General features: G+C 47.0%; 8 protein-coding genes across 8 annotated transcripts; 5 read left to right on the forward strand and 3 right to left on the reverse strand.

The window, feature by feature from the left end:
* Positions 1–121: 121 nt before the first annotated feature.
* On the forward strand, positions 122–5,708 carry I302_105793 (uncharacterized protein; the record flags this gene model as incomplete). Its single annotated transcript, XM_019191544.1, has 15 exons — positions 122–1,632; positions 1,738–2,018; positions 2,075–2,164; positions 2,222–2,455; positions 2,522–2,822; positions 2,880–2,895; positions 2,947–3,061; positions 3,118–3,169; positions 3,305–3,432; positions 3,493–4,152; positions 4,214–4,325; positions 4,391–4,673; positions 4,754–4,939; positions 5,015–5,345; positions 5,467–5,708. 15 exons carry the CDS (start codon positions 122–124, stop codon positions 5,706–5,708), a joined length of 4,542 nt encoding a protein of 1,513 aa, XP_019046174.1.
* A 208-nt stretch (positions 5,709–5,916) lies between these two features.
* I302_105794 (uncharacterized protein) lies at positions 5,917–7,847 on the reverse strand (the record flags this gene model as incomplete). The annotated part of the gene is made up of 5 exons (XM_019191545.1): positions 5,917–6,338; positions 6,401–6,923; positions 7,017–7,185; positions 7,278–7,596; positions 7,685–7,847. The coding sequence occupies 5 exons, from the start codon at positions 7,845–7,847 to the stop codon at positions 5,917–5,919; spliced, it is 1,596 nt and encodes a 531-aa protein (XP_019046175.1).
* A 966-nt stretch (positions 7,848–8,813) lies between these two features.
* I302_105795 (uncharacterized protein) lies at positions 8,814–9,922 on the forward strand (the record flags this gene model as incomplete). Its single annotated transcript, XM_065870146.1, has 3 exons — positions 8,814–8,947; positions 9,053–9,629; positions 9,704–9,922. The coding sequence occupies 3 exons, from the start codon at positions 8,814–8,816 to the stop codon at positions 9,920–9,922; spliced, it is 930 nt and encodes a 309-aa protein (XP_065726218.1).
* A 415-nt stretch (positions 9,923–10,337) lies between these two features.
* On the forward strand, positions 10,338–11,809 carry I302_105796 (uncharacterized protein; the record flags this gene model as incomplete). The annotated part of the gene is made up of 3 exons (XM_019191547.1): positions 10,338–10,639; positions 10,913–11,192; positions 11,291–11,809. The coding sequence occupies 3 exons, from the start codon at positions 10,338–10,340 to the stop codon at positions 11,807–11,809; spliced, it is 1,101 nt and encodes a 366-aa protein (XP_019046177.1).
* A 332-nt stretch (positions 11,810–12,141) lies between these two features.
* On the reverse strand, positions 12,142–12,895 carry I302_105797 (uncharacterized protein; the record flags this gene model as incomplete). The annotated part of the gene is made up of 4 exons (XM_019191548.1): positions 12,142–12,226; positions 12,300–12,374; positions 12,561–12,598; positions 12,767–12,895. 4 exons carry the CDS (start codon positions 12,893–12,895, stop codon positions 12,142–12,144), a joined length of 327 nt encoding a protein of 108 aa, XP_019046178.1.
* Positions 12,896–13,364: 469 nt separating this feature from the next.
* On the forward strand, positions 13,365–13,988 carry I302_105798 (uncharacterized protein; the record flags this gene model as incomplete). Its single annotated transcript, XM_019191549.1, has 2 exons — positions 13,365–13,577; positions 13,722–13,988. The coding sequence occupies 2 exons, from the start codon at positions 13,365–13,367 to the stop codon at positions 13,986–13,988; spliced, it is 480 nt and encodes a 159-aa protein (XP_019046179.1).
* Positions 13,989–14,280: 292 nt separating this feature from the next.
* Positions 14,281–17,304, reverse strand: I302_105799 (uncharacterized protein; the record flags this gene model as incomplete). Its single annotated transcript, XM_019191550.1, has 8 exons — positions 14,281–14,318; positions 14,382–14,563; positions 14,690–14,755; positions 14,848–15,164; positions 15,306–15,638; positions 15,750–15,989; positions 16,158–16,902; positions 16,991–17,304. 8 exons carry the CDS (start codon positions 17,302–17,304, stop codon positions 14,281–14,283), a joined length of 2,235 nt encoding a protein of 744 aa, XP_019046180.1.
* Positions 17,305–17,571: 267 nt separating this feature from the next.
* Positions 17,572–18,886, forward strand: I302_105800 (uncharacterized protein; the record flags this gene model as incomplete). Its single annotated transcript, XM_019191551.1, has 4 exons — positions 17,572–18,083; positions 18,208–18,304; positions 18,409–18,716; positions 18,775–18,886. The coding sequence occupies 4 exons, from the start codon at positions 17,572–17,574 to the stop codon at positions 18,884–18,886; spliced, it is 1,029 nt and encodes a 342-aa protein (XP_019046181.1).
* Positions 18,887–18,927: the final 41 nt, after the last annotated feature.

Here is an 18,927-nt window from a genome sequence, read left to right on the forward strand (position 1 = left end):
ATAAATTTGTGAGTATACTCGACACAGTTTATATATACAGAGATCATCAGTAAACCCACAAGCTGTCCTGTATGCTCATAGGAATATGAGCTGATAGTATGTATCTTTAGCTCCTTTCACCATGACTTCCGACAAACCACCACATCACACTTCACCCAAATCACCCCGCTCACCCATCCGCTCCCATTCCTTGAACACCCAACAACCATACAAGCATCATTCCCTTACAGACCCAACATCACCTTCGTCATCCACTCACAAATCCCATCCTCACTCCAAACCTGCAGGACCAAGATCACCTGAACACCACAGATCACCCCGAGACGGACCAGGGTCATCACGAACCAAATATCGTACTGTGCCTATACTCTCTCAGTCACACGATGCGCCAATCATCCAAGAGGACCTATTCCAACATCCATCCCATCCCATTTCATCTTCCCCTCCTACACTGATATTCACCGAAGATGCCCCGCATGCGCCATATCGACCGCCTGAAGCAGTCATTGAACCGCCTGAGGAACATCCGCCGGGCTATACACCAGGTATAGTAGCTGAGCACATCGGGTCAGACGACGATATGGGTCCACCTCCCGAATCACCTACAATATTGAAGGATAGTCAATCTACTCTGGGCGCAGATCAGGAAAGGAAGCACGATATAGACAGTTGGAAAGCGGATGTCAAATCCTATCCAATGGATGTAGATCCCTCTACGGATGAACCTTCACGACCCCCGATCGGACGCGGTATACTACCTAGAAGGTTACTTCAGATAATTCACGAACACGATTTGGTTCAACCCAATATAGTGGAACTTCCTCAACCTTCCAAGAGATCTCAAGGTCAAGCTCAGACTAGCTCATCTGCATCAGCATGGAACGGTAGCAACAAGAACCTGACTTCCTCTAGACCAGCGTCGATCGCATCTTCCTCTGGGCTTGTTCCTCCCCCCAGTCCATCACCGTCTACAGCATCGATGCGATCTTTACCTGATTCAGAGAGGATTTCCACCCTGGATGACGTGTGGGATGCCTTACCCGGTCAGAAGGAGGGTCACGGAGAATGGTATTTCTGTACGACCTGTTGGGGCTGGTTGAGAATTACTGCTGGATCAGGCGAAGTGTCAAACATACCAAATATGGAGGAATGGGAATCATCAATACGATCTAATGTTTTCTTCGAAAATAAAGAGGAATATGATAAAGCATATAACGATAGATTATTAGAATATACGAAGTACAATGACCTGAGAACATCGAGGTTGATGGCTGAAGAAACGCATCATCACCTACATGGATTCTTAACTCTCACCGAAGAATCATTGGTAGAAAAAAGGATAGAAAGGGTAGAAGTGGATGAGAAGATGAATGTCTTCCCGCATATTACATTCGGATTACAAGATGAGGAGAACCCCAATTTACTATCTTTCGACAAACTCCAGACTCCCTCTAGGTTGTTCTTAAGTTGTTCCTCGGATCTGTGGGTCAAGGTGGATAGGGGTTTAGTTCCTGGGCAAATACCTCTGGGACTGGTTCAGGCATTTACGAGCGAGAAGATGAGTAATCCGGCTATAGGGCATGAAGGTGCGGGTGCGAATGGGGTCAGTGAGGCTTGGACTCTGCTTACTACGTAAGTGAACGTGTTTCTGTCACCAATATACCCATTACAATCAACCGGATTGTGTGAGCCAGAAGAAGTGAAGCTAATATCGTATGATCCATTGTCACTGCGCAGCCTATTGATGAACCCCCTCTTCAAAGGTCAGAGAGGCTGGGTCAAACTCGATAATCCCAAGTTCCAAAAACAGATAGGAGCAAGTATGACCTCTTCTCACCTGTTGTACCAAATTGGGTTTGCATGTCAACAGGAAGAGGATGGGCTGAGAGTTGGTCCGTTCAAAGTTGGTGATGAACCTTCGGAAGAGGATAAGAGGAAACAGAGACAGATGGATCAGTATATGATCAGAGCCTGGGTGGAGATCACACTTTATCTGATCGCTTATCAGCAACGTAACAGTGAGTGCACTTTGCATGGCCGCACTTCCACTGTTACTGATACTTTGTGCTCTCAGAGGTGGAAGCTACTGCTGCGCCCTTCATCCAATCTGTTCCCCTCGAGGAGCGCCTGGACAATGTTATCCAATTCAATAGATATCCTGAAGGTGAGTTAGCTCTCTAGATATTCAGCGGACCAAGCTAAAGTTCACATTTTGCTACAGGCACTACAGCATATAGCGATACCGTTAAGACTGCCCTATTTACTCTAGGAGTAACGAAGCAGGATAGAGCTCAAACTGTCGAGATCGCTTATGGGCTACAGATTTCATGTGATCCTGAAAATACACCTGCCTATCTCAGTGCGTTGGAGAAGATCGCCGAAGCACCGATATACGGTAGAGAGAGTCTGCAAATGAGAGTGGCGTTGGAAAGATCTTTGGACAAATACACTTCGGGTAGGTTGAGCCTTCATTCCTAGCCTTTGACAACGACGCAGCGAACTCACTCAATAATGATTACAGATGACCTCGAACGAGCCTACAACGCTATAGGCTACACCGCCGAACATGCCGAGATCCTCTGCACAGGTCCCGAAGGAGCCCCCGACTCTCATATTCTGGATCTGCACAAGGCAGCCGTGCAGGCTGCCTCGACAGCTCAGGAGAAGCAGGATCTGGCTCGCGCATTGGTTCTCATTGGCAGAGCGAGGAAGTCGGATCTGATGAAACAATTGGGAGAGAATGGTCAGACGTTGATGTCGGTCCAGGAAGCTTATTCGGCGTTGAATTGTCCGGAAGATGCTATCGATGATGGGTTGTTGATGTGAGCCAATCATTTCCCCTCCTCAAGAAGGAAATTAAGCTGATTTCTTCATGATAGGCAATACGAAATGGCTGTATGTAATCTGCTTGGACGTTGTGATTGACGTAGCTGACGAGTGGTTTAGGTCAATGAGTACCCCGGAAAAGCAGATCATTATCGGAATTGTCTATCGATCATTGCTGATGCACCTGGACGAGAAAGACCTGGAATCAAGACTTTCCTGCAGACTGGATCTAGAGGTACGTCGATTGCTTATGATTAGGCGAGCTTCAGGCTCATCGTCCGTAATTCGTAGAGCCCGAGGCTCCTCCGAGAAAGGATATTCCCGTTGGTCTGCACAATATTGGGTGAGTCAACTCAGATTTTATGGAAACATCTTGACCTTAAGCTGATGACTTACTTGCTTTCCTAGAAATACATGGTAAGCTAGAAAGCGTACTGCACTGCACGTTTCCGGCGGTCAATAACAATGTGTATCACAGCTACCTCAACTCCATCTTGCAATACCTGTACTCGATCAAACCGCTTAGAGACGCCGTGATCTCGTTTGAGCAGGATCAAACACAGCCAATCACAGCCAAAAAAGCAGATGTCGAGAGGTCTAAACGATGTAGGTGGTGCATGTCCTGATCTACATTCACTATAGTTGCTTACCTTCTGCACCTTTTAGTCGTTCGACAACTCCGTCTGCTATTCTTGCAACTGTACAAGTCGGAAACATCGTCCGTACGACCAGACGAAGAATTAGCTTATCTAGCGATAACCCGACCAGAAGTCGATGCTATCGTTGAACCTAGAACCGCTCCTCAAGCTGAATCACCCAAAAATAAGTTCTCCTTGGATGACATACCTGATATCCCCGATGTTCCCTCACCTTCTTCGACCCAAGTGGCCACTCCAATCTCATCACCTGACCTCAAACCTGTCCAAGTGGAATCTTCCACGTCTACAGTAACAGTAAGGGACGATCGAGAATCTTCAGTACTGGGTAAAAGAGCAAGCGAAGATAGGGATGATTCGTCGAGCCCCTCTTCGGGAGGAGTCATAAGGCATAAATCGGATGATCAAGTCGCATCACCTATGGAGGTGGACGATTTTGAATTGGTATCCAAACCTGGGATTGACGAACCGGTTCAAGCTGATTCGCCGTCGGCTACGATGGACCTGGGTCATCTGGATCTGAAATCGCCTATACCGGAATCGAAAGAGGAATTCATCCCTCAGCAACAGGAGGAGGAAGTGAAATATGCTTCACCGAGTGTACCTCCTCCATTACCACCTCGACCACAGTTGGCTAAGAAAGATACTTTGAGCTCGGGATTGCGATTTGGTCAGTTATTCGCCCTCTAACTGGAAGGAAAAGCCGTAGCTGATATACTCTGTATCGTTAGGTTTGCAACAAGATTCAGCAGAAGTTTTGATCAATGTCTTGTCGCAGCTTGAGTTAGCTCTAGACCAACCCTCTGATGAGGATGGAGAGAAGGGCTCAAACCTCATACAGAGGTTAGTTAGTAGAAGCATGCAAAGCAAATGCAATTACTAACTATCTTGTGACTTCTGGTTGTTAGTCTTTTTTCATGCAAATACAAACAACAAATCATCTACGAAACATCCCTTCCCTCCAGATCTATCTCCAGCGGTAGAAGGGAATCAATAACCTACGAAGCTCAGAAACCTGTTGAATCGGTGTTCGTCCACCCGATCATCGGTGTCGAGGAGGAAGGTAAAGATTTATCGGATTGTCTGGCGGAACTGTACCTCAAAGGAGCGGATATAGAGTATGAGGGGAAGAAGGGGTATATGATGGATCTGATGGACGAGTTTCCTGATATGCTGTATATCCAGATGCGGGTAAGTGGAGTCTTACTTTTCATTCTCAGCTCAGCGTCGTGCTGTACGGAAGAGAACATCTTAGCTGATAAATGATTTAGCGATCTCAATATGATCCTGCTACTGGTCGAGAACGAAAGACCAACACGCATATACCCTTCGGTCAGACCCTCTCGATGGGCAGATTCTTAGTTGGTGCGGATCCGCAAAAGAGGGAAGAAGCCATCGAAGTGACCAGGGAGATGGTAAGGGTTAGAAGCAGGTTACATCAATTGAGGAATCACAAGGTGAGTTAGTCATCCATCCTTCAACTATATGTAGGGCTTGCTGATCACGATATTTTTGTTTTTATTTTTTTATAGCCACTATCAATCCCCGATACGTTCAAACACGTCACCTCGTCCCTACGCCATCTCACGGAAAATACCAACCAGTCTGAATTGTACATATCTGAATTATCGGAAGATCTCACTCCGGATCTACTACAGGGCCTGGAAAATGAGTTGCAATCTGTTGAGAATGAGATTACCCAACTTCACGAATCACTACCAAAGTTAAAATCCCGCATGGACGAGATATGGAGTGATACCCCCGATGAATGGACATACGAGCTGGTCAGTGTGTTTATGCACCGTGGGAAGAATTCGGGGTCGGGGCATTATTGGACTTATCAGAGTTGGTTGCCTGATCATTGTGAGTTAGCCTCTTCTTTTTTGGGTTTGTGTCTGTTCAGCTTCTCATCATCACGAGGAAATTACCCATGACCTCGTCGTACTGGTTGCGTGAGGCAATTGCTGATTGCATACACTTGCAGCCGATACATTCTTCAAATACAATGACGAGACCGTGACTCAAGTTCCTTCGTCGGAGGTACTGGCAGATCGAACAGGGGATGATGCAAATCCTGCGTTATTGTGTTATGTCAGGAAGGGAAAGAGGTTGGTAGATACACTACATAGGGAGGTGTTGGAGCTACAGATGGATACGGATCAATTGGAATCTGAGGGGAAGGATGAAGACAAGGTAGAAGAGGAGGGGAACTTGATTGATCTATAGCTTTTTTGTTTTGTGCATGCGGACTTTTCATGGAATGTAGATGACGAGTACTTGGTATGATTATGGGAGTTTAGTACATATCATTGCATGTATACGTATAACGACATCATCGCTATAAGTGTCAAAGAATTACTTATTGGTCAATCCATATTCCACATTGCATACTGTCTGAGTGCATGCATACATACGATAGTCTACAATTTTGTTGTTACAAACTATAACATTCCCCATGAAATGCGATACCCCCACTTCTCACTTTCTCCCTCAAACTTAAATTGGCAATTGCATTCTTCGTCTCTGCGACTATCCCCTCAGGTCCACAGGCAATGACTGCTATACCTCCTCCAGCCTCCTGTTCTGCCTCTGCCTCTGCAGTGGGACGGGCGATCCCCAATTCATGTTCGTGTTCGGCCATTGAAGAGGTAGACGGGACAGGTAATGATTCTCTCAGCAACTGTGAGATCTCAGGTCGGAAGGGATTTAATCTCGTTGTGGGTGCTAAACACGATGGTATACCGGGAAGAGGAGTCGCTGGATAACTGAGATATAAATTATAGTTCAATTCCAATCCCCATTTGAGGGATAAGGTATGGAGGTACGATAATGTAGGTGAGAGAGCTTGTATCGTAGCTGCTCGTCACCGTGTTAGCTGAATCATACCGGCTTAGACCATCAAGGATGAGCTGACTTACATATATCCCTTACTACCCAAACTACGTCTACCCTCCTCGGACCTTTTTTCCTAGTTTGTCTAATCCTCAGACATGCCTCGATACTTCCCAATATGAAGGTTATCCCACTCCCACCTCCTATACACAGGACAGTGTCGTATTCCCCCATATCCATCTTCAGTCCTCCGTAGGGACCATCAAGTATAACCTGCACTTTCCTGCCTGGATGATCCGATCCACATCTAACTTCACTTACGTCGTCCTTCTCATTTTCTAGGAACCTTTGTGTCTCCTCCATTATCATGGATTCGTCATCATCCACATCAAACTCGATGGTACTCGTATCCTTAGCCAAGTTATGAACCTTCCTCGTCCAATCTCCCGATACTTTCGCATAGAGTATTATACCCCTCTGACCAGGTGATAGGGACGGGGCATTGGTAATGGTAAAAGGGTGGGATTCGAATATACCTGATCCTTTCATGATTCGTAGGAATACGTGTTGGGTGGGTAACCACCCGGAATCACAATCTGGGATGTGGATCTACATAAATAACACAGGCATAGTCAGAAAGCTCATAGATTTGTAACCGCATAGGGGTATTACCACTTGATAGGGTGGCATCGTTTTACTCACCATAGTCAAAGTGTCGTCGATAGGCACCAGCGTAGCATCTTTAATCCTGTAGCGTAACATCCTCACTGCAAGGTCGTATCCGTAAATGGCAATACAAGGGTATATCCAAGGTCTACTATAGGGCGTATGATACGAGATAGCAGCGAAGAATCCCACAAAGAACATTACGCTATTACATTATCCCACATTGATCAGCCTCATACCACACCATCATCGACGATCCATTTTGCATATCGAGGTTGAAGGAAAAAGTTGACGTACTGAGCAGCCCAGAATACCTGATAAAACCTCCGTCTGAAAGGTTTCAACGAAGTAATCACGATCCCACACATCAACCCATAAGCCACAATCCCCCTTACGGCCTTATCGCTTCGGATTTGATCCATCTCGTCGTTACGGATGAATTGGTTGATCCACATGCCCCCGTGCACTGTTACCGAGAGAAATAGCGTGCGACCAGCCCAGCGATGGAGGAAGTTGTAGTGCTCATAAGAGAGGGATGGGAGGAAGATTGGAAGGGGCAAGGGTGATTTTAGGGAGAGGAGGAGGATCACGGGTAACTGGGCGAGGGCGATAAATCCTATTTCACCAGGGTGTATGTCCCAATATTAGCGGATGAATGTCATTTACATCAGTAATAGGAGGCCTTGATGCACTTTGCGACTCACCTGGCCTATTCGAGTTCTGGGTTAACTCCGCTCCAATCACAAAACAGCATATAACCGCTACCATATAACCTAATACTAGTATGATCTGAGAGACTGATAAAGTGAAATATGCTCGTCGACAACAATCGCCTATTTGGCCTTTCCACCACCTGACTCTTGGCATGGGAAGTGTCCATAATGTGATACTCTGTATCAGAGACCTGCTTGTAACATGTCCTCTTGAGAGAAAGGCTGTCTTCCGCGCTCCTAAGGACGAGTTCAATGAGGTTACTTTGGGTTCAGCTAAGATGGGTGAAGGAGCAGAGGGGTCGAGCGATTCGTTAATCGATATTCCAGAATACAATCTGCCTATCTTCCACATATGTACTATATATGGTATAGATAGTAGAAAAGAGAAGGCCAAGATGGATGTCCATATTACGGTAAATTTGATTTGCCATTTTGGGTCTATGGTGTATGAGCTGTAATAGGGTTGTCAGTATCGGATATAGACATGATGGAAGGAGTGGTGAGCGTACTCGTATATCTGTTATTGGCCGTCAGCTTACTCTCACATTGGATAAAAGTCCATAACAAAGGGGACAAGCTGACCTGATACTGCGTTGGGATGGGTACAAACCGCCTGTCGACCGAGGGCAGTACAGTTGACATGTCGAGTTTTCCCATCCTATCCGAGCTGGACCAGTAGTTTCTTATCAGACTTGTCCAAGTACGAATTAGTCAAGTCATTTCAAAATGAAGTAGAAATAAGAATGCATATCCGTCAAGGACTACAAGGATACCGCCCACATATACCTTATTTAAATGAAAGGCATATCTCACATCTACTATCACCATCACCTTTGATCTGCTTTTGATGGTATCTCACTCGATGTGCCTGAGCAAAACAGACTAAAAATAGCTTAAACCACGCGATGACCACGCTTCAAAACCGGATATTGCCTCAGATTGCGCCATTTTGATGGTACCTCGACGATCACGATGAGCCAATTTCATATGCATGTGGACCAACAAACATTACTCGTAAGAATGATTGATGATGCTGACTTCTCCTGTTGGATACTTATACCCATGAATAGCACCATACGATACAAACACCATAGACACCTAGAGTCATAGATTACTCACGATGGAAGTCATCAATACCAAACCATCAGATCACCAATTCTGGAATGCTGTAGTCTCATTCTGCGGTATAGCATATTTCGTAGCTTGGTCATACTCGTTTTATCCCCAGTTGATCCTAAACTTCAAGCGAAAGCGGTGAGTAATCAATCCATCCTCATCAGATCAATCTACATCTCTCGACCCTGTACAATCTCAACGGATACTCTTTGAAGATCGATTCACTGACTCTCCCATACACAGTACCACAGGCCTCTCACCCGATTTCATCTACCTCAACCCCCTAGGCTTCCTCGCTCTGACCATATGGTCCTGGGGAGCCTACTTCTCCCCAATCGCAAGAGAACAATACCAAGAACGTCATGGAGAAGGACATTTCCCCGAGATATCGAAATCCGATTTGGCATTTTCCCTGCACGCATTCTTGATATCCAGCATAACGCTAGGTCAGGTTTGGTGGTACGCCCGCTTGAACAGGGCAAAGAAATCAGATATTTACGGAAGGGAGGAAGATCCATTATTGTCTCGTACACACGGCCGTCGGGTCGATGGTGATGAAGAGGGAGTCAAGGGGGATAAGATGGTTTCGGTCGAACCTACTAAACCATCCGTTCCATGTCAGATAGCCTTGGTAGCGCTATTCTCAGCAGCGGGTATATCAGCACTCCTAGTCTGGTCAGGGAAATATCAATTTCTCGATTGGCTGTACCTTGACTCATCTATCAAGTTGATCATCTCCGCTGTAAAGTATGTTCCCCAGGTGGTGCTGAACTGGAAATTACGGAGTGTAGAGGGGTTCGCCATTGGTCAGATCATCTGTGTGAGATGATCGAATCCCTCTCTCTTTATATATATATGTCTGACGGTCCCATGCTGACTCTTCTGATACGGCAGGATCTCATCGGCTCGGTACTCTCCTTCGCTCAACTGGTCATTTCCTCCACGATCATCAATAACGACCCCTCGGGGATCATCGCCAACCCTGCTAAATTGGGATTATCATTCTTATCGCTCACTTTCGATCTGGTATTCATCTTTCAGAAGTATTGGTTGTTCCGGGATGTGGGGAAGGAGGAGGAGGGTCTAGGTGGAGCGGGCGATGAGGAGGATTAAAGGACGAAGACACCACGAATCGGAAGAGAGGTATCAAGACGATCCAAACCTGAATTTCATACACAAGTGGCGGATAAGTACCGAGCGGCTTGAAATCATGTATCATTACCTCTCGCCATATAGACAGTAGATATACCATGTATCCATATAGCCATCGAGCAGTCCTATCTGATTGCGCTTTTAACTCCTCAAGAAGCGCTATCCAGTTCATCTTGCTTTTCCCATTGCATGGCACTCACAAAGGGAATGAGCCATTTTTACCTCACGGTCGAGTGATCTTCCGTCGGAATTGACCATTGGAATGTTGAAAACGAAAACAACGAACCCCCCATCCATCCACCATCTTCTTCCTTTCTTCGTGTTGCTCCACTACATTCTCTGTACAACTACAGCTGTAATCTCACCAATCCACAAAATGCACCCACGTCCACCAAAACGATCTCACCCTCCACGATCCCATCACCCGCACTCTCAATCCTCAAGGAGCGGTCCTTCCACTTCGTCATCCTCGACATCAACTAACACCCAAATACCTCCCATAGCGTATGTACAGGCTTACGAAGCTCAGCTTGTCTATTCTCAGGATGAGATGGCGAGAGAAGTCACGCAGAGGGGTGGTAGGAGTGGGATGGGGTTGATCAGGTATGCTGGGGAGGTTGACGGTCACGCTGAGGACGGAGAAGACGGAGGGAGGGAGAGGGAGGTTTGGATTGATAGGTAAGTATTCTGTCCTTGAATTTCAGTTTATATGCAGTGCGGTATGATCGACCGGGCATGCTACTCTTCAACCTATAATGAGAGAAATGGAAGGGTCAATTATGACCTGAGAGGAAGGTAGAACAGTGGTCTGGCTTGTTGAGAGACAATACGAGGTAGAGGGATGGGCAAGATTAGTGTGGGAGATTGAGATAAGATGAACCAATGAATATCATGTACACTTCACTTGACCTATATCTCATCTCAAGAGGTGGGCTGACCTGCTATACACAGACACGACATCCTCCACCTCCTACCATCCATCACCCTGCCCCCTACCCTCACCCAAATACTACCCTCCCCCGCATCGTCATCCTCATCTTGGGATTCTCTACCCTCAGATTTAGAGGAGACGTTCTACCTCTCCGACCCAGAGGAGATAGCGGCGTACGAGCAGGAGAAGAAGAAGAAATGGATCGAGGCGTTGCGGCGGGAAAGACTAAAAGAAAGGGAGAGGGAGGATGAGGAGAGTGGGGTAAATGCCAATGAGAACAGGTGGGACGAGGATGAGGAGGTGAGTCCGTTCAATCTTCTCACCTTGTAGAGTCACAACCCGGTGTGAGATCATCATGTACACCAACCTCTACTAATACCTCTACTACTGCCCCCTAGCCCCCCGCACCAATCCTCGCATTGATGCAACACACCTCCCGCGCCATCTTCTCTTCCCCCAACCCCTCTGTCCTCGAATTGCGGATTCTCACCAACCACGCGAAGGACGAAAGGTTCGAATTTTTGAAAGGGAGGTACAAATCCACCTGGGAGCGGATCAAGGGGGAATTAAGGAAGGGGAAACAGGTCGAGCAAAGGGAGAGGGAGAAGGTCAAGGGTATAGGACTGGGATACGATAGTAGTGATGATACCGATAGTGATGAGGAAGACGGTGTTGGAGATATACCGCCACCGCCCCCACCGCCGCCAGAGGATGATGAGGTGGATGAGATGCCTCCTCCGCCACCTGAGCATGGTAGTGTACCACCGACGGTCGTTCAAGATCATACTCCACCGCCGTCGAAGGACAATCAAATATCCATTGAAGGTGCGGTCAATGAAGAGGAAGAGAAGAAGCGGATTAGAAGATTGAGGATGGAGGAGTGGAAGAGGAAGAGAGCAGTTGAGAAGGCATCATAGGTGGAATTTGTTTTGGCTTGCACCCCCTTCTCCTCTGAGGTCGGACAAGGAGGGATTGGTGCAGATTGAGATATATCTGACTCTTCGATATGCCATGCATCTGTTTATACTTGAATCATGGATTCCAACGTATTGCCCAGATCACATGCCTGTAGCATTCTTTTCAGGAGGCGTGATACGTCCTTCATCTTGAGACCCAAAGACCCGCCCACCAGAACTTGCACAGGATGCGTCAGTTCACCCTCATTCAGAGACGGCCCACAAACTCGAGAATATAAGAAGATGCATCATCCATACTATCCCATCCGCAACGTATCTATACTATAGTCCCACTAAGCAGACTTGGGCTTGTACTCCCACTCTTCACCTTTAGCATCTAATCTTGCTCTAGCTTCCTTCAAGGCCCATGTTTGGATACTACAAGTAGGAAAACAGCAATGTTTCAGCATAATTACAAAGTCGGGAACCAGTAGAGATCGAGGTGACCCACCTCGTATCGGGCTTGTAGGCTATTATAACAGCTGCGAGCGCCATACCACCGAACATCCCGATGTAATAGATGTTTCTGCGGGACGAGCATGGGATGATCAGCGTTCCGTGGGATTGTATGCTAACAAGTCAGACAGGAAAGGAGACAGCGAGGTATTCATTTGACATAGGGTTACCGCCCCATCTCGTCGGCCTGATAGATCTAACGTGTCCTCTACGCCCACACTATAATGGTGAAGACTAAATGATGAGAAACACTCACTCCCATGATTCCTTTACTCTCTTTCCATCTTTAGGTGGCTGCAAAACACCAAAACGTAATTAGCATTAGCACTCCTTTCCTATCCCCGAAAGCACACTCCATCCTCCTATCACGGTAGTATATACGACTTTCTCATGCTTCATTCCTCTCATCATCGGTGTCCCTCCCTGTCCATGTGATCCTCATTGGAGAAACGTTTAACCCACCCTCTCTCCGAACAGATAACCCGAAGGGGGATTGTAGCTAGGACCATGAGAAGCGTATCGTCTAGCCACTACCGATCGGGAGGACGAGGCGATGGGTCGGGTGAGGGTCGATAAGCCTGCTCTGATCATTGCGATTGTGTTGTGTTATCTGGATAATTGATAATTGATATATGAGCGATATGATAAACGTTTGAATGGTCACCACGAACAAAACACTTGTGAGAAGGAGCGATTGGACGTCAAACGTTCTTCCGAAAATAGGCAGCTGGTAGAGACCCAGATGGCTATCGCGCGCCTACTTCTCTGTGTACTCGTTTCGGCTTAGTCCGCTAATTACACGACTTGGCTCGAGTCTATTTACAGTATTGATGTTATGTTCCATTTGTGAATGCATCTCACAAGCATTCAAGACAATCCATCAACAAATTCACAACAATCTCAATGGGAAGGGAACGAGACTAGACGCAAGAGTAGAGGCTAAAGCAATTCCGCTTGACTAGCAGATCAGTGAAACGACAAGTCCAATACTTTCCATCACACGGACAAACCTCAAACCTAATCACTGCATAGATTGGAAACACGCAAGTTATCTTTCAAAATGCCCTCCCTCGAAACTGCCGGATCAATCACCACAATGTCAACCAGCATGTCTGGTACCTCCTCGACATCGACATCAGCCTCATCCACCCGGAGTCACAGCTCGACTTCCTCGCCTTACGTGTACTCTTATGGGACCAGTAAAATCGTCAGAACGGCCGTAGCGGCAGGTGTGATAGTGTTGGCTTTGACTGCTTTGGTATTGTTCATCAAGGTGGGTTCGACGTTCCTCTGCTTCATACCCAGATCAGTATTCGCACCAATCAAAATCAGATTGAGGACTGGACGACCGGACCTCTCCCCTCACCCACTTCTCAATTCAATTGAGTAAGCAGCACTGACACTCACATACCCTCAGATCTCCTCATGGATCCGATTCCACCAGCGTCTCCGCCGACACAACCAGCTCACCCTCTCCCTCCAGTCTGAACAGCGTGCGAACGCCTACGAGATCGCAGCGTGGGCGGACGAACCCAACACTGCGCCTGTAAGGAATACGAACGGGGAGTACAATAAGAAGAAGGAGAAGAAGAGCAGGAAGGAGAGGAGGGAGGAGATCAGGCAGATTAGGAGAGGTGGGGGGAACGCTTTTATGGTCAAGGAATGGGAGGGCGTGGCGAGTTAGTCGTACATCTGACTTGGTATCTTGAGATTGTCAGAATTGGTAGTTTGTATTGCGAGCATCATCTCTCATATCGTCGTATCTTACAGTACCCCTGCTATCATCATTACCATCGCATGTCCTTTGAGACTAGGTTGTATTCTTTGTATAATTGTTGTAACTTGTAATGTATGACAATGCACCATCACCATTATTGCATATCACCATAAAATATACCTTCCTACACTTTCCAGTTTCTCGCCTATTGCACTCCGTACACAAAAGCCAAATAGACTCCAAGACATATGTACACCTTCTACTTCCTATAGAACGTTCTCCCAAAGTTGAAGTACACTGCGCCATCCCATATCAGCTCATCGTCAATCCATATAGGAGAAAGAAGAAAAAACCACTCACACTGCAATACACCTCTATCAAACGTACTTCTAAATCCCTTCCTATGGGAATATTCCCAAGGTCTCCTCACGATCCTAAATGCTATATCCTCGTAGGGGGGCCCAGCGGTAAATACTATCATTGTGGTTTCAGGATCGTCAGGAATGGGTTTGAGGTAGTATGTGGGTGCTTTGGATTTATCACTGTAATAGGGGATTATTAGCATCGAGTATCGAGTGTTGTGTAACATCGCCTCTTCGCTGCGAATGGGAGTGGAGGAAAAATGATAATGGGTCAAGGCTGAGTATGGGATAGATCGGTTCACTCACATCAAGTCTGGATAGAAGATATTGAATTTATATCCCTGTACAACCTTCGGAGGAGGATTATCGGAGCTACAAACACAATTTCAGCATCCATCAATCCGACATACCTAGTCCGACCGCCTAAACCACCAATCCGAGAAGGTAAGAACACCCGGACTCACTCATAATGCGTTTGATTGTATTTACTCCACTCATACCCGGTATGCACCCTATTGAAGAACCTAGGTTTTCTAGGTCGATATCGATCCGACCAATCATACGTCGACGGAACATCCAGCCCATTATCCAGATCACCAAACTCCTCATCATCTTCGTCGGAACCATAATCTCGCATCTCCTTTTCGGCTTCTGCTCGGTAGATCCTCTCTGCTTCCAGGTCTGCTGCGGAGGGTCGAGAGACGGACTCGACAGTGGTGGCTGAGGGTCGGGCATATTTAGGTACGAAGCCTGAGGAGGTGATTGAGTGTCTTGCGGTGAACTGGTGAGTCGCTATCAGCATCATACTAACCATGAACATTAAGATCAAGACGTAGATCCTTGCCCTTATACTACAGCTGCGTGTAGATGTGCGACGAAGGATACAAGGGAAAAGTAGATTCGCAATAAAAAGTAAACCCACCAAAGCCCTAAGCTCATCCTCCTCATCGACAATAGGCAACCTCCTCTCATCCAGCACCATAGTCCTAGGATCAGCAGGTTGAGGAGACATCTCCCTATCGTACGGCTCAACATAATCATCCTCATCCTCATCTACCTCTATATCCTCGACATCTTCACCTTCGACAGCCTCACCAACATCAGCATGGATATCACCTCCGAATTGGTTCTCATTCTTGTTAACGATGACTCCGCCCAACTCTGCTTGCACCTTGGCGGCGTCCTCTCGTTGTCGGCGCTTGAATTGTTCGAGTCGGTTCTTCAGGACGACCTCGTGGATTGAGTTGAGCTTGGCCTGTGAGGGTATCAGCATAGATTTATAGGTGTATTATGAGCGAAAGAGGGAGAAACGAGAGAGAAGAAGACAGGGGAGAGCAAGTGACAGAGAGTGAGATTCAATACTCACAATCGCTTTCTCGACGTGTATCTTCCTCAGGACCAGATCCCAGAACTCCCCATCAACAGGCTGACCACTTCTCAACATCGCGTTCGTTCTATTCTCCAGCTCGACCAATCTTTGCAGACTTAGACCGGATACGATAGTGCTTGCCGATTGATCCACCTCTTTATCGAACAATCTGCCTCCCTCGGCGTGGTCGGGATCACGCAGGTTCTCGAGGTGGTAGGTACAGACGACTTGCATGGCCTAGAAATGGGGTCAGCGTTGTCCATCCGGTTTGTCATACCACGGCGTGACGTGATTGAGGACATGCTGAAAGGTGGGGTGGGGTGGGATGAGTGAGAGCATGACGAAGGGGTGGAACGCAATGTAGGGAAAGAGTGACCACAACTTCGACGAAAACTACACACTCACCTCCCAGAATTCAATATTGATGGGCGACTTCTCCAGACTCAAGTACATCTTGATATCATGTTCCAGCTCGACACAATCCTCGAGATTCAAATTATCAAAAATCTTCCACGGCTCGTCAATTTCAAATTCGAATCCCGCATCGGCCCAACCCCAATTCTCCTCCTCCTCCTCCCTCTCCACCTCTCCCTTCCGGGGGTTCGTCAACTCGCCAATCGCACTTGACATGCCCATCCCGATGGACTTGGGATCTGCAAACCTCAAGTTGATAGCCAGGAAATCTATCGCTTTTGCACGTTGTTCTCTAAGCCTTATACCAGCTCTTCGACGAGATTGTTCCAATTGGAAATCGTCTTCCTTCAGGATCCACTCCTTCATCTGTTCGTCCTCTGCCAGCCTCTTCAGCCTGTTCTCCTCCTCCTCGCGCAATTGCATTTCCACCTCTCTCTCTGCCCTCTTCTTATTGAGTCTTTCCAATTCCTCCTTGGCCTCTTGACGCCTTATAGCGTCTTTTCGGGCAATCTCTTCAGTGGTCATACCCATTTTCTTCTCCTTGTCAATCTTCTTGCCCCATTTGAACTGTTCTCCAAGGTTCGCATCGTGGAAGGGATTGTCGGTAGCACTGTACATTGATAGTTCGGCTAGAGCCCTGGACTGCTCAAGTTCCGCTTCTCGTCGTGCGGCAGCTTTGGCAGCTGCTTTAGCCTCTTTCTTTTTGGATTTATGGGATGGTGAGGGGCTTCGCGAGCTATGAAGATGTATCAGCTGCGTATTTGGACCATCGTGCAGTGACCAGCTGTATATAGGGAGGCGACGGTATGGTGTAGACCACTCACTCTTTCCGCTTCTTATCTTTCTTATGACTCCTGTCCCTACTCCTACTCCTACTTCTATCTCTCTTCTTGTCTCGTCTATCCCTATCATCATCATACTTATCTCTTCTTCTGTCTCTATCTCTGGACCTATCTCGATCATCCCTCCGTGATCTATCTCTATCTCTATCTCTATCCCTTTCATCTCGTCTCGAGCTGGATGCCTTCCTGTTGTCTCTGTCTCTGTCTTTGTCTCTGTCCCTATCCCTCCGATCACCGTCTATATCTCTATCTCTCTCCTTATCTCTCCGATAGTCAGGTGAAGGTGATCTAGGCATGGTGTGATGGTGATATTTCGAGTGTGAATGAGAAGTGGGTAGAAGCAATATGAAAGGTTGGTTCGTTGTTGCAAGTTAACGTTGGTATACTCTGGTAACTTGTGAGTGGCGGCTCGGTTAAACCCCGGATAAACACCTCAATAACTGGCGATAAATCCAAAATGTCGAAGATGGAGGTTGACCACTTTCACTTTCACATCTTGTTCGACTACTTCATCTTTCGCAAATACCTCATTTGCACATCGCTCACAAAATACATCGTATACAATGTCTCTCAACAGACCCATCCGACCAACATGTCTGCAGTGCAGTCGAATGCGCCCGCCTATACAGACACCTACATCGTTTGGGAAATTCACCTATCGCCAATCCTCCTCTTCCCCCTTCTCCACAGCTCAAGCAAATCGACGATGGCCTCGTCTAGCACTAACAATCCTCGGCCTAACCCTCCCCACTTCGTACTTCCTCTTCCCCTCCCCTCCCATCATGACTCCACACATGTACTCTGACCAGCCCGTATCGTCCACTCAATCCATATCAACTCAGCACAAGTTAATCACCGTACCCATACCGCCCTCCTCCAAAGAGTTCTTCGAGAGGCCCTATAGACCTGATGGGAGTATAGCGGATGCTGAGGGAGGAGAGGTGGTAGTGCAGCATATGATGATTAAGTCTCCGGATATACAGATTGAACGGCCCTATACGCCTGTCAACGATGGGGTGGAGGATGGGGAGGTGAGGATGGTTGTTAAGCGTGTGAGGGGTGGGGAGGTTGGAAGGTAAGTTGATGCCTACATCAAACCAGCCATGGGAGTGGTATCGCTCAATTGTCCTCTCTGACCCGATCCTGTGACCAGACATGGGAGAGGACAACAAAGCTGATATTTTGATCTATGATCGCAGAGTGGTCCATAACCTAAAGGAAGGCAACAAAGTAGGAATCAGAGGACCCATACCAACATTTTCAATCTACCCTAATGAGTATGATAAAATAATAATGGTGAGCAGATACACATCCTAATATCACGTTCTCAGTGTCCTCTGGGGTAATCCTAGCCTTCTGTACAGAATTCGTTATGATAAGCTAACTCCGAATCTACACAGATATCAACAGGAACAGCCATAACCCCCTTCCTCCAACTCCTCTCCAAGCTCCCCGCTCCTTCCACCTCCTCGTCGAGCCCCAAACTCCACTTAATCCACTCGAAACCCCTCCAAGGCCGAGAAGACTGGGCAGCAACAAGCACGGATAAATCGTTCATACCCTCCTTGCAAGCCAAGTTCGGATCGTCTCTACAAGTAAGCAGGGTAGAACCTGGACTTGTATCTCGTCCTGTGGTTGAGAATGCCCTGAGGCAGGAAAAGAAGGATGTGAAAGAGAGAGTTTTGGTACTGGTCTGTTTACCTCCTATGTAAGTCTCTTACCACTCTCAGAAAGATATCATAGCTTATATGAGATGTATGAGATAGGCTTATGAGACCCCTCTGCGGATCGATGTTACCCAACCTTGATCAAGGGCCCGTTACTGGTTTATTAGGTGAATTAGGATTGACGAACAAAGAAGTATGGAAGCTGGAGTAATAGTCATACGTCTTAGTACAATATAGATAATCTCATATCCC

This window comes from Kwoniella bestiolae, chromosome 4, assembly GCF_000512585.2.
Source record: "Kwoniella bestiolae CBS 10118 chromosome 4, complete sequence".
Taxonomy (NCBI): domain Eukaryota; kingdom Fungi; phylum Basidiomycota; class Tremellomycetes; order Tremellales; family Cryptococcaceae; genus Kwoniella; species Kwoniella bestiolae.